The 19,017-nt window shown below is 42.0% G+C and overlaps 1 protein-coding gene across 3 annotated transcripts in view; it reads right to left on the bottom strand.

Annotated features, from left to right (window-relative positions):
* The window catches only part of ctnna2 (catenin (cadherin-associated protein), alpha 2), a 373,639-nt gene that overhangs the window by 143,301 nt on the left and 211,321 nt on the right, over positions 1-19,017 (bottom strand). For all 3 annotated transcript variants that reach the window (XM_061772275.1, XM_061772273.1, XM_061772274.1), the window contains exon 8: positions 2,596-2,676. In XM_061772275.1, coding sequence (XP_061628259.1) covers positions 2,596-2,676 — 81 coding nt within the window. The remainder of the gene's footprint in view (positions 1-2,595; positions 2,677-19,017) is intronic.

The following is a 19,017-nucleotide window of genomic DNA, read 5'->3' as shown; positions in this document are numbered from 1 at the left end:
TAATGACAGGCCTGGCCAACTTATGCCTAAAAAAGCTCATGATAACTAAAAGAACATTGATATTGTTTTCACTATATTCACTTCTTCTTCTTTTCCTTTTGGCTTGTCCCTTTCGGGGTCGCCATAGCACGCCATCCTTTTCCATGTAAGCCTATCTCCTGCATCCTCCTCTCGAACACCAACTGCTCTCCTGTCTTCCTTCACGACATCCATCAACCTTGTCTTTGGTCTTCCTCTAGCTCTCTTGCCTGGCAGCTCCATCGTCATCATCCTTCCACCAATATACTCACTATTTCTCCTCTGGATGTGTCCAAACCATCAAAGTCTGCTCTCTCTAACTTTGTCTCCAAAACATCGAACCTTGGCTGTCCCTCTGATGAGCTCATTTCTAATTTTATCCAACCTGGTCACTCTGAGAGCGAACCTCAACATCTTCATTTCCGCCACCTCCAGCTCTGCTTCCTGTTGTCTCTTCAGTGCCACTGTCTCTAATCCGTACATCATGGCTGGCCTCACCACTGTTTTATAAACTTTGCCCTTCATCCTAGCAGAGCCTCTTCTGTCACATAACACAGGTGACACCTTCCTCCACCAGTTCCAACCTGCTTGGACCCATTTCTTCACTTCCTGACCACACTCACCATTGCTCTGGACGGTTGACCCCAAGTATCTAAAGTCCTCCACCCTTGCTATCTCTTCTCCCTGTAGCCTCACATACAAACGTTTTGTATGTCCACCAATCCATTCACTGTCTATAGTTATAATTAGGGTGGCAGGTGACCAGGAACCTATCCAAGCTGACTTTGGGTGAGAGTCCAGTCACACCGTGGACTATTTGTGAGTATTCCACCATGCTGCCATCTTTGGAAGGTACTAAGCTGAATTTTACTGTCAGGGCATGCATTTGGCAGTATGGAATACAAGGTTGACATGTGCAGACTGTACAGTGGCGAACAAAATGCTTAGTATTCTTTTATATTCGCCGCAGAAGGCCAGATGAAACAATGCCACACATTGCTGGTGGTGTCATAAGGCGTGTTTGCTCCAACCTGCTTTCATTTCCCAAACGCAGACTGTCATTTGTGCTTGTCTACACATTAATTGATCCCACCTTTTAACTAAAGTGGCAGAAACATTTTAAATGCCCACACAGCAGCTGTGCTCCTCCCCAATGGAAGGCCCTGCATTTCAATGTGGCAATATGACACCTGATGTTTTGTATTACACTATCAGAGCTCTTTGTAATGCCTATATGCGTGCTTTGCACCCATTCTGTCAAGCCAACTCTGGAGTCAATAGAACATCCTCTTTAAAATGAGTACCGCCTGCCAGCTAGTCAGACGGCTTCATCAAATGCCCCCCTGGGAGGAAGGGAGTTATAGTTTCCCATCTGGAATAATTCCCTGGTCTTCAAAAGTTGCAGAGGACAAGGTCGCAACTCTTCTGTGCAAGTAGAGAGAATGTAGCATGACACCAAAATTTCATTCAGGAGCAAACTATGAACGTGTGTGAAGGTGGGAAAAAAACAATGTTCAATTCAAATTCGATCCAACCTTCTCTTAAAGAAGCATTTTTGAAGAGAATTTCTACAAAGAAAAAGTGTGCGGTGAGTTTCCTGTCCTCCATTATACAGTAAGTACTGTGGAGGTGTTCAAAGTCGGAAATAATGACTCATCCTGTCATCCTATCCTTGTGTCCTTTTCAATATGATTCATGATGAGAAACATTTCTTGGGTTTTTTTAAATCCGAAGTATATCAACCTTTTGAACATGTACAACACTTTTTCTTTGCAATCTCAGGCAGATAATTAAAACTATCCATACATGCAACGCACAATACTGTCATCTAATTACAAATTTCTGTTATTCCTTAGTTACATTCAAATTAAAACTTTTACATGCTACTATAATGTACAAGGTAATGCTAGACAATCATTTTTGCAGTATTACTTTATTCTTGTTATATCTTGTTGAGAAGAGGTTCTAGCTTGAAAACCAAAAAACAAACAAAAGTTGAAGTTATTTTTTTTTATTCAGAGAGGGCAGGCAGGGATAGGTCACCACGCTCACACAGAAATAAGACTGCTGCAAAAAATTTGCACATGCTGTGTTTCTTATTAATAGAACTGTTGGGCTTTCTTTTCTTTTTTTAACTTTCTTTGTCTTGGTATAAAGCATGTATAAACACTTGTGGAAAAGGGAATGTCATGATGTGCAGTTTTGACACAAACTAGAGTTGAAAACGATGTCACATTAAAGGAAAGATTGCATGTTTTATTTATGTATACTTTTCCCATAGCAGTGGTTAATTTATTTTTACTTTGTTATGTTAAAATATTGCTTGAAACATTTTCTGTAAAGTTAATGAAGATTTTATGATGGTAGAGGGCTGGGCGATTAATCTATTTTACACAGTCAGTGTTTTCAACTTCCATAACAACCAATCAAAAATATGTGTTTATGCAATTTTATATGAACATTTACACAATAACCGAATGGGATATTGTATAATGTTGGCCTTTGATCAATCTTAATTTAGCGTTTTTGTTTAAAAATAAATAAACAAAAATTAAAGAACAAGTAAATAACACTAACCTGCCGACGTAAGTCTCTGGTCTTCTTGGTCATCTTGTCAATAGCTGAGTTTAGTGGATCCCCTTTCTCTTTTCTGCCAGTCTGTGAGAAAGAAGAAATAAACAACATTAACGCAGTTCTATTGTTTTAACCATTCAAACAGAACATATGTGATGTATTCAGTGCAGTGCATTTTGAAAATGCACTTCATCAAAAAACACTGACAGACTGACTGTCAGTTCTCCATGACGCATGAGTCAGTTTTCAATGTTACCTAGCAACTGTACCTATCAGGCAGAAATCAATTTAGCTGTTGCCAGTTCCCCCAAGGATCACTTCCTCGCATTGCCAATTGTCGCTAGCGGCTTAAAGAGGGAGTGTGCAACCACTTGTGCATACGACTCTACTATTTTGTTAAATAAGCATGATTCAAACTGAGGTGATTTCTCGTAATCATCCAACGCATGTGTTCTGAAAACATCAGGACATAGGGCAAGCTGTAAATGACTATGGCCTCCAGATTAATGATACTAAGAATATAGTGTATAGAAATAGAAGAGGATTCTATTAGTGTCCCAAAACATAAATCCTTGTTTTGTTTCTAAATACATTAAATATGATAAGATAAGTGCTGAAAACATGTGCAAAGACTGAGAACAATATAGTACTGAATTGTTGAGATATGACATCCCTTCTAAACGTTCCTGATTTTGTGGGCGGGGCTACGTCAAGAGGTTTAGGGGTATACTTTCCGTCCCCCACTATATAAACACCAAGCACCATTATTCCATGCGGTGGCCATCCGGCGGAATTGCCACTTGATGAACATGAACCCAGGTCTACCGGTATAGCCATCAAAGTATGCCCACAACTTGACCAAATTAGATCTTCCCTGAAGTGCAAAGTGTTATTTGGACTAACATATCTCTGCCGTCTGGCCGCACGCACGTTGTGTTGCAAGGCAGCAGCGAACCGCACAGGATCTACCACCCCGCTGTCCCAAACCAGCCCGACAGCAGTTAGAGTACACGGCGTAGGTCCCACGCAACGGTGAAGGGCTTTCAGCCACTCGCGTCGCAGCCGAGTAAGAGGAAGGGGGGAATCATCTGGCTGTTGCCACCGAAGGCGTGCACCAGGGAATTCCCCTCCCTCTCCTTCTCCTCAAGACAAATCGCAGCTGACAAGTCCTTTCGTCGATTAACGGCCTACTGAATTTCAACGGAAGGAAAGGCGCGCAATGACTCTCTGTGGCCCGTGAAAGCGAAAGCAACGTGAATCGCTCTTCTCCCCGCAGATAGATAGGAGCCGTGATAGAAGAAATATTTGATTTACAGCTGAAAGTGGCATTTTCAGAGCACCCAGCAACACGCCCACAGGGTCTGGAAGCTCAAAGAATGTCTCAATTTTGAAGCCTGATTTCACATACTTTGTGATTTTTTTAAATGAATTCATTCATTGTCCGGCTTGTTAACATAACTCTTTTTTGTGGTGTTAACTTAAATATTTGAGTGCACCCAAACAGTAAAATATTTTTTCTGACTCTTGGGGTGTGGTTTTAGGCAGCAGTTGAACTACAGTTATCCAGCATAATGAAATTAATAAACAGACAAAAAAATAAACATGAGCCGAGACCGCTCTTAGACAACATTTCATCGACAGTTTATTTACCCAGACAGTATGTGGTATGATTTTTTTTGAATGACTAATTATTATACAACGTAATATATATACAGGCATATTTTCTGTGTTACATTTATCACAGTACGCAAGCATTCTTAAAACAGTTAGGAATGTACAAAAGTTACTTTAAAAATGTCTGTAAAATTCAAATGGTTTTAAAATAGAGGAGGGGGGTTAGAGGGTGTGTGTGACTCTGGAACCGATTTTTAATAATTCCAGTTTCTCTGTATGGTAGCACTTGTTCTGTAATTGAAAAAGGAAACAACAGTACTGTACAGTATTTACTTTTAAATCCATCTAAACATACAGTAGAGTTTGTGAGAACCTTGCTCCTCGTAAGGGATTCACATCAAACTCATGATTTTCTTTGTTCAACATTGAGAAGGTAAAATATTTCTGTTATGCGTTTCAAAGGGTACCAAGATGATCAACAGATAAAAAACACTGATCTTCCGACAAAGCAATACCAGCATACAAAATTAGTTGTGTTGTTGCTAGGCAACCATCCTACAGCTTTGCCCCGCATAGCATGAAGGCCAGCAGCAGCTCATAAGCCTTTGCAGGGGTGTGCATACCTCTTAGCTTCATCCAATGATGAATTAGCTCCAGAAGCATCATGCATAACTGCAGCAAATAAATAGTAATTTGGCTCCTACATCATACTAGAGTAAGTCATCCCATTTTGTGAAAACCAATTGCAGGATTAGCGACAAAACCACCGGATCCTATCTTAGATAGGATTCATTATATTACATATTAGGGCAATTTGATTGAGACTGAAAAGGGAATCAATTGGGTATTCAGTGGGTGTCCTTTTATGCTTCATACCCATACAAGCAGTCATGTGAATGCATAGTTGAGCTCTTGTATGCCAAAGCAGAGGACATGACAAAATTAGTCATTTTGCTGCTGCCTTAAAAGACTAATGCGTCCTTTAGGCACCAGTGGGACGAAGGAGATTAAAGATGCTCAGCACCCAAAATAAATAAATAAATAAATAAAAAGGAGCTTAACAGGAACATTTCTGAGTGTACTGCATAGTCACACCATTTAATGCATAATCACCAACCTTAATTGAACTGGGAAAACCAAAAAAGGGCCAGTCTGTAAATGACAGATACATATCTCCTCATTTTTTTTTAAAGCTTTAATGCATTCACTGCTAAACAATTACTTTTATTAAATGTCTCACAACCACGGTTTACATGAGTGTTTCTTAAAACTGTGAACAATTTCATCTAAGTAAAAGGAGATTAAAACATCAAAGTACTGCCTGCCCAAAGGGAAATGCATTACCTGCCTCTTGTTATGTTAGGATCCTGCTGATATTAAGGTGTCAGCAGGTGAATCTCTTATAATTGCTTGAAGTCTCATTTTACATCTTTGTGATCATTACAACACACAATTGTGGGGAGGGGAAGGCGGAGTAATCATATGCTGCAAAAACGTATGAAACAACCAATTAAAAACACCACACATGAATTTCCCTGTCACAAATGTTAGAAACAAGATGGATCAAAATGGTGAATCATAGGTTAGTCAATGCGTCACGCTAATACTCAGCCTGGCTTAGGCAAAAGGATATGTAAACCAGTTTTGGCTGACACGCATATGTGCGTGACAAATAAAGTGGAACGGACAAACAGAGTCACCACATTATATGTCTACATTTTTTGATCTGTGTTGGCATTCCTCCACTGCCACTCAGGTGTCTCCTGTAAGCAATTGTGCTCTCGGGTACACTGGTATTAAAAACTTGACACCACAGTTGGCTGTTGATTCAATTGTCTCCCATACGGAGAACCCTGATTGAAATGTTTTGGACTGCCACGTAAGGGAATGTTAATGATTGTTATTTACTTGAGAGTTAACACATGTCCAAATGATGTTTCTCTGCATATAGCCCCAAGCTGCCCTAATCCTTTATCTCACCACCTTACAGTATATACTCTCCCATGAAAATCATTCAGGCCACTTCCTAGAAATAAGCGAGTGTGGATGGAAATGGAGAAACAGTTTAAGGGCTCTATTTTCATAGCCTGTGCAATGTGTGCCAAAGCGCAAATGTTGCCGCATCTTAAATTCCGTGCAAGCACAAGACTCGCTGGCGAGTTTGTTGATTTGGGAGACCAGTCTGAGCCGAGGTGGGTGTACCGACGCAACGAGGGCGTGTCCTTTAACAGCCGCCTGGTGCATGTGAAAATTTTGCTGACTGAAAGTCGGTTTAAACTTGCGCCTGCTCAGACCACGTCTAAACTTAACCCTTCCCAATTTAAATGTGCTCAGGTTACGCCGGTGCACAAAATTACCAAAACCAGGTCTAGCCCCCCTCCTCACAGATTTACACCAAGCGCAATGCTGGATTTGCGCTGGTCATGAAAATAGAGCCCTAAGACATTAGCAAATTACCCTTGCCCACTCAACACAGTGGATAGAGATGCGCACGCTGGTGGAATGGTTGAAGGACCTGGGCATATTTACTTTGCTGGGCTTTGCTATTATAAGATGTGCAATTGAGTGGTAAACCGGTGAATCAAATGACCACAGTGTCTGTGCAGGCAGGATAATTCTCTATGTCAATAATTTCTCTTTAATAAGTTATATAAAATTGCATAATGCTGATTATGCAACTGTCCAAGCTGAAACATAAAAGCTAAATAAATAAATTAATCAAGGACTTAAAACCCTGTTCCAGAACATTTGTTGTGAGTGGAATATTGGATTATAACATATTTACTAGCAAAAAAAGTCCAATAAACCGGCAACAATTTAGCAGATGAGTAAGGTCGTCCTGCACATGTTGTACTGAGTTTAAGTATTTTGCAATATTGAAAACAACATTATAGTTCAAGGCACAGCAGCATTAGTGAATGTGAATTAGTGAAGCCTAAATGCTAGCTTTCTTGTGCAAGTAATTATTGCTGGCTGCATATAAAAAAGCCAACACACTGGCATGATGAATTTCAACCAAATTTCAAGTGACTTTTCATGATGGCATTGTACTGTTAATTTGTCCAAACAATGTGGAATTTTATTTTTTTTTTTTTTTAAACCCACAATGGCATCTGTGTTAATATTTGAATGCTGGTGCTCACACAACCAACTAATATAACAACTGACTCAATTAAAGAATAAACAAACTTAGATCACTAAAATTACAGTGTAGTAAATTTTAATTTGCTTGGAAAAACTGTTCTGGGTTTTCTGGCATTGCTATTCATTGAAAGCATTCCTCCCTATCTCCCTCCATCCTTCAATCCATCCATCCACAACTTGTCCTCATTAGGGTCATGGGTAAGCTGGAGCCTAACCAACTGACTTTTGAGCAAGAGGCGGAGAAAACCCTGGACTAGTCTTCAGCCAATCACAGGGCACATATAGACAAACAATGACTGACATACACATTGACACCATTGCACAATTTAAACTTAAGCTGCGTATCTTGTGCTCAATGAATAGCTTTTGTATCCAAAATGTATCTAATCCAACAAGAAGAATGTCATTTTTGTTGGTTCTCACATAACAAAAAAAATGTACAACACATGCTTTTCATTGGATAGCAAGAATAAGAAGAATGCCCAGAAAAGAACACTGATAGAAAAAATAAAAACAAACCAAAATACAGTCAATCAATATTTGTATGCATTCACTCAATAATGCTGTCCACAAGTCTTTCCTTACAAATTATTGCAATAAAAAGTGACAACGGCAGAGGAACGATAAAACAGAGGACGGGAAGGATGAGTCTGGTGGCTCATAGGCAATAACATGGCAAATCAAAGAAATGGGCAGTTAAATCAGGGGGAACGCAGTAGACAGGTGAGGGACGAGAAGGGCTATTTTGTCCCATTGTCTCCTAAAATCAATGTGTTAAATGATATCAATTCCGGCTCCTTGTCAATTCAATTAGGCAGGAGTGAGAGGTACAATTACTGTCCGATGTGGTTACATTGACTGTGGAACACTTTAAAAGGAAGCCAAGCTGATAACGAGGGGGTGAGAAAGTGTTTGTGTGAGCCTGGGGTGGAGTTTGATAACAGTGCTAACATGTTGCTCAGGTTACCAACAGATAATAGGGAGCTAGATGCTCATTAAGATACGCTGAGCTCCCTCGACTGTAGCGCCATGGATGGGTCTGTTTTGACTTGTTCTCATTAAGTGGACACTAAAGAGGCACAGCAATGGATCAGCTAGTTTGATTACAGGATACTCCAAAGGAATACATACTTGAGCGCTTGTTGTTGTTATTTGCATTTTACATGTTGAAAAATAGGGGAATCGTCAACGACCAAAAGTTGTGTTCAGCCCAAAATTATCTGGAATTAATATGCTTGAAGAAATATACCACATACACATAATTAAGACAGAAATAAAGATGGTTACCTTCAATAAAAAACAGTGCTTTACTGTATAAAAAGGATTTGAATGATTGAACACAACAATTAATGTACAGTAGACGTAAAATTAAATGATTCTTTATATTGTATGAGTTGATGTGAAGACACTTTTTTTTTTTTTTTTAGTCCACTAACAACATTCTATACACACTGCAGAGGAGCTCAGCAGATTCAGCAAACTTAGCTCCATGTGCTGTTTATAGTAAAATATTTTTTTCTCCTCCCTCTCACATGATTGCCCAAAGTATCTATAACAGTGCTGCTTGGGCCTGGAATACTGCTGTCACTTCGACTTAATGTGTAGTCATTGAATGGCATGTGCTCGAGATAGCTCCACAGTGCCTTCTGGTACTTACGTATGTTTCATGGCTGATGCCTGTTTGCTTACTTCTCTCATTACCCAGCCTCGTGTTTAGACTGTGGGCCTGTCCTTGACTATTAGCATCTACGGTCAAACAGGATATGGATGTGAAGAAGCATGGGGCGTTTCATCATGCTCATGTATGTATGTATGTATGTAGTTCGGGGAACGGTAAACGTAGGCTGAAATATGAGCACCGTAACTTGTCTAAAAGCATGGACTGAATTGTTCAGAAGGCCTGGTACACTGTCTAAACAGACCTTAACACATAGAAATTGTTTTTTTAGATTAGCATGTCAAATAAAATTATAGTTATTTACTTATATTCCTGAACAGAACAAAAGGTTTGAGTTTTCTTTTTTTTAATTTTTTTTTTTACTTTAAATGGTAATGGTATGCTTCAAGTGAAATAATCTGCATTAAATCACTTCATTATGCTGATTCTAATATAATATAATGCATATATAAGATGAATAATATATGTGTAGATTCTTATTACACACACATGCACACACACACGCTGAATTAATTATATTCTCACATTCAAAGAAGAGCAGTCATTCATTCATTCATGATGATGGCATGTCGAAACATTGCCTATGTTAAAGTATTTCGTTGTGTTTCCTTAGCAGTCTTCATCTTAATGTAGGTAGTATTTTTTTTCAGTGTGTCTGCCAATTATCATCCTCCTTATCATAACAGTATGGGATTTCTTTCTTCTTCTTTTTTTTTTTGTCCTGTTCGGCTGTTAGGTCAAGCAGAATGGAAGATATGTATCCCTTTTACGCTGGATAGTTTTACTGTCACAGTGGAGTTTTTAAGCTTCCGCCGTCTCAGTATTATAATTGAAGTTTATTGAGAATCAGAGTCGTACAGAACAAAGTTTCTAGAGGGGAGAGAGAAACGAAGACAAAAGACAAAGCACTAATTGTAAACAGGATGAGAGAAGTAAGTCATTACATTATCTACAACAATGAAACATTAAATATGAGTGTTGCATGGGGCTGTAGTGCTACACCCTGTGAGGGAAGGACAGGACAAGATAGAACAGGACAAGGACAGGAGAAGAAGCATGCAGGACAAGGGTCGTGAACCCGGCTATACAACTGAAGTGCGGTGGGATTGACTATGTAAATTATAAAATCTATAGGACGAGAGTATGAGTGAGGGGAAACACAAGCAATTTGCATATTCATGAGTTATTTGTCACAATAAGTGAGTGGCCCCACACCAAGTGAAAGAGTCCCAGGGGTGTGTACCTGCGGACACATGCAAGTGAATTGACACCGTTTTACATGCATAAAGCCTGAAAGAAGTGTCTGGTAATTGCTGTGCCCGCACCGCAGAGGCTGAGGACCCCACCCAATCAATTGAGGGGCGGGATCGGGCCCAGGGGTCCACCCGAGAGCAGCCCGGTGGAGGGGACACGTCCCACACTGAGGGACCCAGGGCGGTCCACCGGACCCACCGCGGCTCCCCGACAACTGGCCACCCGGTGGGGGCTGCAGGGACCCAATGCCAGCCCCCCAGCCAACCACCCCCCTACCCCCACCGCGCCACACGCCCCGTAGGCGGGAAAGTGTCCCTTTTTTGTTGGAAAGGAGGGCAGATAGAGGTACCCGACAAGGGAACGATAAGGGGGGGGAACCCAGGGAGGAGCCGCGGGTCATGAGAGGGGAGCCCCAACGCCAAGCAGTCATCCAGCCTGGGGGGCCCGGCCTCAGGAGCACCGCCATGCAGCTAAGTGAGAACCCACCTCCCCCCCGAGTGGTGTGGTGCATGAAAATCTGGAGAGGCCAGTGAGCCGAGGGATGGGGGGGGCAGGGCTGCCAGGCACTGCTGCCTAACAGCCAAACCCCCACCCCCCCCCACCCACAACCCACCGTCCCCCAGAGATGGGTGTATGTGATGCATTTAAAATCCAGGGGAAGGGGGGCAGGCAGGGGAGGGGGGGTCAGGGCGCACGGACCGGGAAACAGCACAGACGTACTGAAACCCGGTCCACACCCACACCCTCCTGACCCCATACCAGTCCCACACGAACCCTTTGATATGTACATGTGCCCAGATGTGATTAGTAAGAAAAATATATACAGTGAGTGGTGTGAGTGTGTGCTAAGTGAGTGATTAAGAGGCTGCCCCACCCGGACACGCCACACCGACAGTTCTCCGCCCCCCCTCCCCAGGAGGCCCCACAGCCTGCAGGGGACTACCCGAGGGGCGACACAGGGGCCCCACCAGCAGCCAGAGCGGGGGACCCGGTGGGCGCCAGCTGGCACTGCTCCAACACCCACGGAACATGGACAGGTCACCATCACACCACCAATACTCCCCGGGAGGTCACCCCAGTGGTTCCCCCCGACCCCAGAGACCGGGAAGGAGTGAAGAAAGTCCCACCCCCACAGACGCCGGAACCGCAAACACAGGGACAAGAGATGGGAAGTAAGTACAGTATGGGATTTCTAAGAATCAACTTCTGCTTTTGCTGTGATTGAGAAACATGGAGTTGCAGCACTTCTCTATCATGAGTAAATGTAAGCAACTCTTTGCGTGATACCGGAGGGGGGGACTCTCCAGAGACACCACGACTTGCATAACGATTGCCGTAAAATTGTGATAGGGTATGGATGAACATATGATACTGGCTTGGGAGTTCCACAAATACATTATCCAAATACATAGAAAGGAAAGGGTTAAATTGTGCTGGGAACTGAGTCAAGGGTTTTAACTATATGTTTAAAAGAAAAAGGAGGAACGGAGGAAATGCCTGTTTATCAGTGCAAATGCAGGGGATGAAAAAAGCCTTGTCCTGCAGCAGCAGCATGGCCAGCGAGCGCGTCGCTGCCTACAGTCTCCCTGAACTGAATAGCAAGTAGTTTGCGAGGGAGGGACTGAAGAAAGAGGAGCTGGGGAGAGGAGACATGAGGGGTGGAGGGAGAGAGAGAGGTTGGGAATAGGGTGGAGAGGGTGAGAAAATGAGAGTGGTATGATATTTGTGAGAGCAGAACTGTGGGAAAGAGAAAAGGAGTCAATGGGGTGAGAAGAGGGTCTGAGTATCATTGATGTACCTTTGTTACACTGCAGAGGGAGAGAAAGGCCTTTTATCACACACACTTTGTCTAGGATCATGCACCTGGCTTTGCGGGTGGGATGAGTTGCATCCATCCATCCATCCATCCATTTTCTGAGCCGCTTCTCCTCACCAGGGTCGCGGGTGTGCTGGAGCCTATCCCAGCTATCATCGGGGAGGAGGCGGGGTACACCCTGAACTGGTTGCCAGTCAATCGCAGGGCACATACAAACAAATAACCATTCGCACTCACATGGGATGAGTTGCATTCTATTTAATTTTAAGGAAGTGTTAAGTTTCAAGTATAATGGCATAGAAGAAGCGGCACGGTGAACGACTGGTTAGAGCGTCTGCCTCACAGTTCTGAGGACTGGGGTTCAATCCCCAGCCCCGCCTGTGTGGAGTTTGCATGTTCTCCCCGTGCCTGCGTGGGTTTTCTCCGGGCACTCCAGTTTCCTCCCACATCCCAAAAACATGCATGGTAGGTTAGTTGAAGACTCGAAATTGCCCGTAGGTGTGAATGTGAGTGTAAATGGTTTATTTGTTTCTATGTGCCCTGTGATTGGCTGGGAACCAGTTCAGGGTGTACCCCGGCTCCTGCCCGATGATAGCTGGGATAGGCTCCAGCGCTCCCGCGACACTTGTGGGGATAAGCGGCTCAGATAATGGATGGATGGATGGATGGATGGATGGCATAGAAGAAGCATAAAACAAGGAATCCGTCAATCCAATTTCAGTATCTGTTCTTAATGCTAAGAGACTTAAACCTATTTCATCACAATTCTCTTCCTTCTATTGCGTCATTCCAATTTCAGTGAACAGCGGATCAGAACAAACAAGGGACATGAACTGAGGGATTTCTTTGAGGACAGGCAGGGGCACAAGCTAGTATTAGAAGTGAAGTGTTGGCGGCAAAGGGTCCGAAACCTTAATATCTAACCTATTTTTATCTGTTGACTTACATTCTCTGCACTCCAAGTATCCTCAAATAATGTTGTTCACTGATTTTTCTGACTCTGAACTTAACATAGCACAGTCAAGATCAAGCAAATGAGGCATATTTTGTGTGCAATTAATTATTTATGGCATTCATGAAACATACAGCCACGACATGTGACTGAGAATGTGCACTGCTGAAATTACCCACCTCAAAATGTTTTGTGGATTACCAATGCAACTTAATTGTGAAGACAGAAGAAAAATACACAGTGGAACCTACAAAGTCCTCAACAGTCTGTTCCAGGGCCACTTTCAAATTGCTCTAATTTTAAAATGGAGAACATTTGAAGTAATCTGTTCCAAAGTCAAAACTGTCATCATCATGTTGTACAGACAAGCAACATTTTAACGTTTTTATCTGTCATAAAAGTATAAGTAAACCACTATAAATAATAAGACACAACTGATATGTTAAACTCACAAATCTTGAATGACAATATTAATATTAATATTCTACTTATTATTATTGGAAACGTATTGTTTCATTAACCATACTGTATTGAGCAGCCAGGAAAGAGTTTTGTGAATGACCGACCACGTGGCTAATTTGGGAGGATCTTAAAGAGGAAAAGCCTGCTCCACTTACTAGATTTCTCCTTTATTTGTACATTTCCACCATTTATTATTGTTTAGTGTTCATTTTGCATCCTTTTAACTATTTACAGTGTTGTAGCTGTGTCATTCTTTAGGAGAGAATATCGGCCCTTTTTGTTGTACTGTGTATTTATTTAGAACATAATCAATTATTTATGTATTTTTATGTCAAATTATTTAATTATGTTTTATGTTCAATCTCATGTAAAGCACTTTTGTTACAGCTGTTGTTATGGTTGTTGTTAAAGTGCTATCTGTAAATAAAGTTCCGTTGAGTTGTTGAGTAATTTGTAGAGACAGACCAAGCTAGCTCGGTGCTGACTTCCTTTAGTGCGGGCATGGCGAGGCTCCGATTTTGTCAAAATTGAGTGTAGTTACCTGTCTTGTGTGCATTCCATTCCACATTTTCATGAATTCCAATCATTCACTTGGAATTCTGAAAGTATTCAACTCTGGAAGTTCCATTGTGTCCGGAAAAAAAAAGTAGAAATAATGTAAAATATGTAGTCTAAGAAATAAATCCTGACTTACAATACAAACACCTACTTCACCCCCGATCCTAACTTGCTTGATGGTTTCTTTGCACTCACTACTCTTAACTGTCAAAAGCAGCTCACTGTTTGAGCTCTTAACCAAACTGTGCACAATTGTGCACAATTTTAAGCCAGAGCAGCTCCACAAACCTGAACCGACTGACAGGGAAACAAGCTTTTCAGACACACTGTGGTTCCATTACATTTCTCCCCCATGTCGCGTCCAAAAAAAGATGTAATGCTGGCATCAAAAAAAAGAAACAAAAACAGGCTTATGTATATCACCACTGCGTGTTTCCTTAGTTCACTATACTGCGGGAACAAGAAAATGTGTATACCCTAGCACTCAATGTAAAGATGATGGTTGTCAAGGATCACACGAGCTTGGGAGAAATACATGCTTCTGGTTAATGGATAATAACTTGGATAATGATGAGTCAAGCTGCTCACATTGGTGGGCAATGAGTGGAAGTAGCTCTAATAGGGGATTATTTGGGGAAATTGTCCTCAAATCAGGCAGCCACCACTATATGATCAAACAGAAACATGCAAGTTGCAACAGGATGACACGAGCGATACTGCATACCGTGAGCACGGCGGAGACAGACACTGTGTGCAAAAATGGTACCATGCTTGATTCCTGGATTCCATTGCTGTAATGATGTAGGGTACACATTCCTCAAAGCCTGATACTGCGAGTAGAACCAGTGGCATTATTATGTCACAAACACAGCATCCTTTTATGAAGCCGTTGTCAGGCCACCCACAAAAAAAGGATATTTGCTATAAATAGCAGCAAGGGAGGCAAACAAAAAACATGATATTGGCCACATTATGAGCTGGGCTAAGGGCTTGGAACTCGTTTATGTGGTGAGTATAGTCAAGTATTATTGTAATCTCCATCTTACTACTTAAAAATGCAGTTCAACAATGGTCAAAGCGCGGCGCCTTATTTTCTGGAAACAATATGCAGATTAGCGGCACGGTGGGCGACTGGTTAGAGCGTCAGCCTCACAGTTCTGAGGACCCGGGTTCAATCCCGGGCCCTGCCTGTGTGGAGTTTGCATGTTCTCCCCGTGCCTGCGTGGGTTTTCTCCGGGTACTCCGGTTTCCTCCCACATCCCAAAAACATGCATGAATTGGAGACTCTAAATTGCCCGTAGGCATGACTGTGAGTGCGAATGGTTGTTTGTTCCTATGTTCCCTGCAATTGGCTGGCAACCAGTTCAGGGTGTACCCCGCCTCCTGCCCGATGACAGCTGGGATAGGCTCCAGCACGCCCGCGACCCTAGTGAGAAGAAGCGGCTCAGAAAATGGATGGATGGATGGAATATGCAGATTACGCCCTTGAAACGAGTGGATGCCATTTATCAAACTGTTACTGAAACACACATGCAACCCAAGACATGAATCAGTCCACATTTGAATTATTTAACCATCCATCCATCCATTTTCTGAGCCGCTTCTCCTCACTAGGGTCGCGGGCGAGCTGGAGCCTATCCCAGCTATCATCGAGCAGGAGGCGGGGTACACCCTGAACTGGTTGCCAGCCAATCGCAGGGCACATAGAAACAAACAACCATTCGCACTCACAGTCATGCCTACGGGCAATTTAGAGTCTCCAATTAATGTATTTAACCATCACACTAAATCAAAAATAAACACTGATATGATCGCAGACTGACAAATGCTGCCACTAGTCTGCTCAAAAAGTTATTTGTGTTGACACAACCAAATATACTGTACCTAGTGGCTCCTTGCCTATTGAAAGACATTTTTCAAACCGACTTAAGACTCTGCAGCTGTTGTTTTTTTTGTTTGTTTTGTTTTAATTGTTCGATTCTTATCTGTTGGCGGCACGGTGGCCGACTGGTTAGAGCGTCAGCCTCACAGTTCTGAGGACCCGGGTTCAATCCCCGGCCCCGCCTGTGTGGAGTTTGCATGTTCTCCCCGTGCCTGCGTGGGTTTTCTCCGGGCACTCCGGTTTCCTCCCACATCCCAAAAACATGCCTGAATTGGAGACTCTAAATTGCCCGTAGGCATGACTGTGAGTGCAAATGGTTGTTTGTTCCTATGTGCCCTGCGATTGGCTGGCAACCAGTTCAGGGTGTACCCCGCCCCCTGCCCGATGACAGCTGGGATAGGCTCCAGCACGCCCGCGACCCTAGTGAGGAGAAGCGGCTCAGAAAATGGATGGATGGATGGATGGATTCTTATCTGTGTAAAGCACTTTGTTTTTAACTGTGGTTGTATTTAAAGTGGCGGCACTCGATCGACTGGTTAGAGCATCTCCCTCAAAGTTCTGAGGACCGGGGTTCAATCCCCGGCCCTGCCTGTGTGGAGTTTGCATTTTCTCCCCGTGCCTGCGTGGGTTTTCTCCGGGCACTCCAGTTTCCTCCCACATCCCAAAAACATGCATGGTATGTTGATTGAAGACTCTAAATTCCCCGTAGGTGTGAATGTGAGTGCGAATGGTTGTTTGTTTACATGTGGCCTGCGATTGGCTGGCAACCAGTTCAGGGTGTACCCCGCCTCCTGCCCGATGATAGCTGGGATAGGCTCCAACGCTCCCACGACCCTTGTGGGGAGAAGCGGCTCAGAAAATGGATGGATGTATTTAAAGTGCTTTATAAATAAAGTTGAGTTGAGATGGCTGCTGCAGTTACAATTTTCCATAGTCCATTCAATTTAGTAGGTCTAGACATGCTGTGATGTATAATAGTATGGCTACAATTGGTGCGGCATATGGCTACTGGGGACAGCCACACAAAATGTCATTATAATGTCTTAATATATTTAATATTCACTGTTTTACATATATTGCCATCACTGAGCTACAAATCTGTGATTCTTAACTGGGCACCCTAGTCTTGTTGGGTCATGGAAAAGTAAAAAAATAAATAAATAAATAAAAAAAATTAAAAAAAATATATATATATATATATATATATATATATATATATATATATCCTCGTGCTTGTGTAGTTTCCTTCCACATTCCAATAACATGCATGGTATGTTAATTGGAGACTAAATTGCCCATAGGAGTGAATGTGAGAGTGAATGTTTTTTTTTTGTCAATAGGTGCCCTGTGATTGGGTGGTGACGAGCTCGGGGTGTACCCCACCACTCGTCGAAAGTCAGCTGCTCAGTTTTTGGTTAGTGGAGATGTACAGTAAGTGGCCTTATTAATTTTGTTCAATTTTGATTATTTTATAATGATTACTCTATAATGATTACTCATCAGTTCCTTAATGATGTGCTCTTAAATGCACTTTGCACATGTACAGTATGTATATTTATGTTTTAAAAAAAATACATACACAACCAGCCACAACATCATGACAATTTGCACAAAATAATGCTATCCAATACAATAATTGTAGCAAATATTCTGTCTTCAGTTTTAAATGACAATGCCAGAGAGGTATTAATTTAATTAATTTAAAGTTCAATTCTATTCTGTTCTGTTACAAGACAAAAGTCATACGACAGACCCACAAGTACTATTTTTCAGGCAGTGGAGCTCTCTTTTTCATCATTAGATGATGAAACGATTGTGAAATTCACAATTCGCTGTGAGAAGCTGGGTGAAGAATCGTTCACACTATGTTTATCAAAGTGTTCCTCATATTGAAGAAATTTGTCTCATCGTATCCGTATGACCACAAACCATGTTTATTTTTTTCAAACAATTTACTCCAACAATGTTGCGTCTTCTGCAGCTGAAATGGTTTGTTTATGATTCGGAGGGCCCTCGCGCTTTGAGGAAATATGTCACCCACTAGCACAAGGACAGCTTAGAGGCTGTGGATTTTGTTCTCTTGTCAGAGGATTTACCTTCCATTGTCTGTTGCCAGAGAAAGCCGTCTGCTTTTTAATCAAGGCTGGAGTTTTGAATCCTAGTGGCTTCATGATGTGATAACAACTGTTTTTCTCGCCTCTTCAGGCCACACACAGGATTACCTACAGCCACACGGAAAAAAAATCCATGGTGTATGTACAAGGATCTTGTTATCTGAACATTGTGACTTTGTGTAAATAAAGTATGTCAACTAATGACTCAGGCTGTATTATTAACTCCAGGCGTACTGTGCTTTTTCTTTGGCTATTTTATGAAACCTATTCCAAATTATGTGCAAGCGCTAAGAAGCGGCGTTAAAGGAGATAATAGAAAACACTTTCCAGATGTATGAGTAACATGTTTGTAACATGCTTTTGTCCAAATACCACAAGGATGAAGAATTACAGCACACTTTCACCCAATTTTTACAGCCCCTATTAAAACAGCCTGGTTTGAGGGTGCGGTCCAGTCCAAAACCACCATGCTTGGATGTCCAGATAACAATGCTCTACCATGGTGCTAACCGGCTTCTACTTGAGGGGTGTCTTTTCCCATTGAGAGGAACATTTGTCAACGTAGTTTGAAGATAAGTGACACATTTTTGGGGGTTTACGCTTCATGTTTTATTCAAACATGTCATGGTACGTAATACGCACTGACAAATTTGCATATGTTTTTAGCATAGTGTAGTGCACCATTTTCTATCTGGCCTTGCTTTGGAATGCATCATTTTGGGGGGTTTGTGTACTTATTTTAGAATAGATTCAAATCAGCTAAAATCATACAGCTGTAAAAGTCCAGTATGAGCCTCAACTTGAACTTTTTCGTCAGATTTCTAACTCAATTACGAGTTAGAAGAGAGTCATAATATTTTAATTGAGCAACTTTCTACCAAGCAATACTGTTCAGCAGATCAGTTGGCCAAGTTATGGTTTGGCATGGGAAAGCCAAATCAGGTTTCTTTT

The sequence above is a fragment of the Phyllopteryx taeniolatus genome, chromosome 4 (genome assembly GCF_024500385.1).
Source record: "Phyllopteryx taeniolatus isolate TA_2022b chromosome 4, UOR_Ptae_1.2, whole genome shotgun sequence".
Classification (NCBI taxonomy): Eukaryota; Metazoa; Chordata; class Actinopteri; order Syngnathiformes; family Syngnathidae; genus Phyllopteryx; species Phyllopteryx taeniolatus.
The sequence above is the reverse complement of the archived record's forward strand: the minus strand, read 5'-3'. Positions and strand labels throughout refer to the sequence as shown.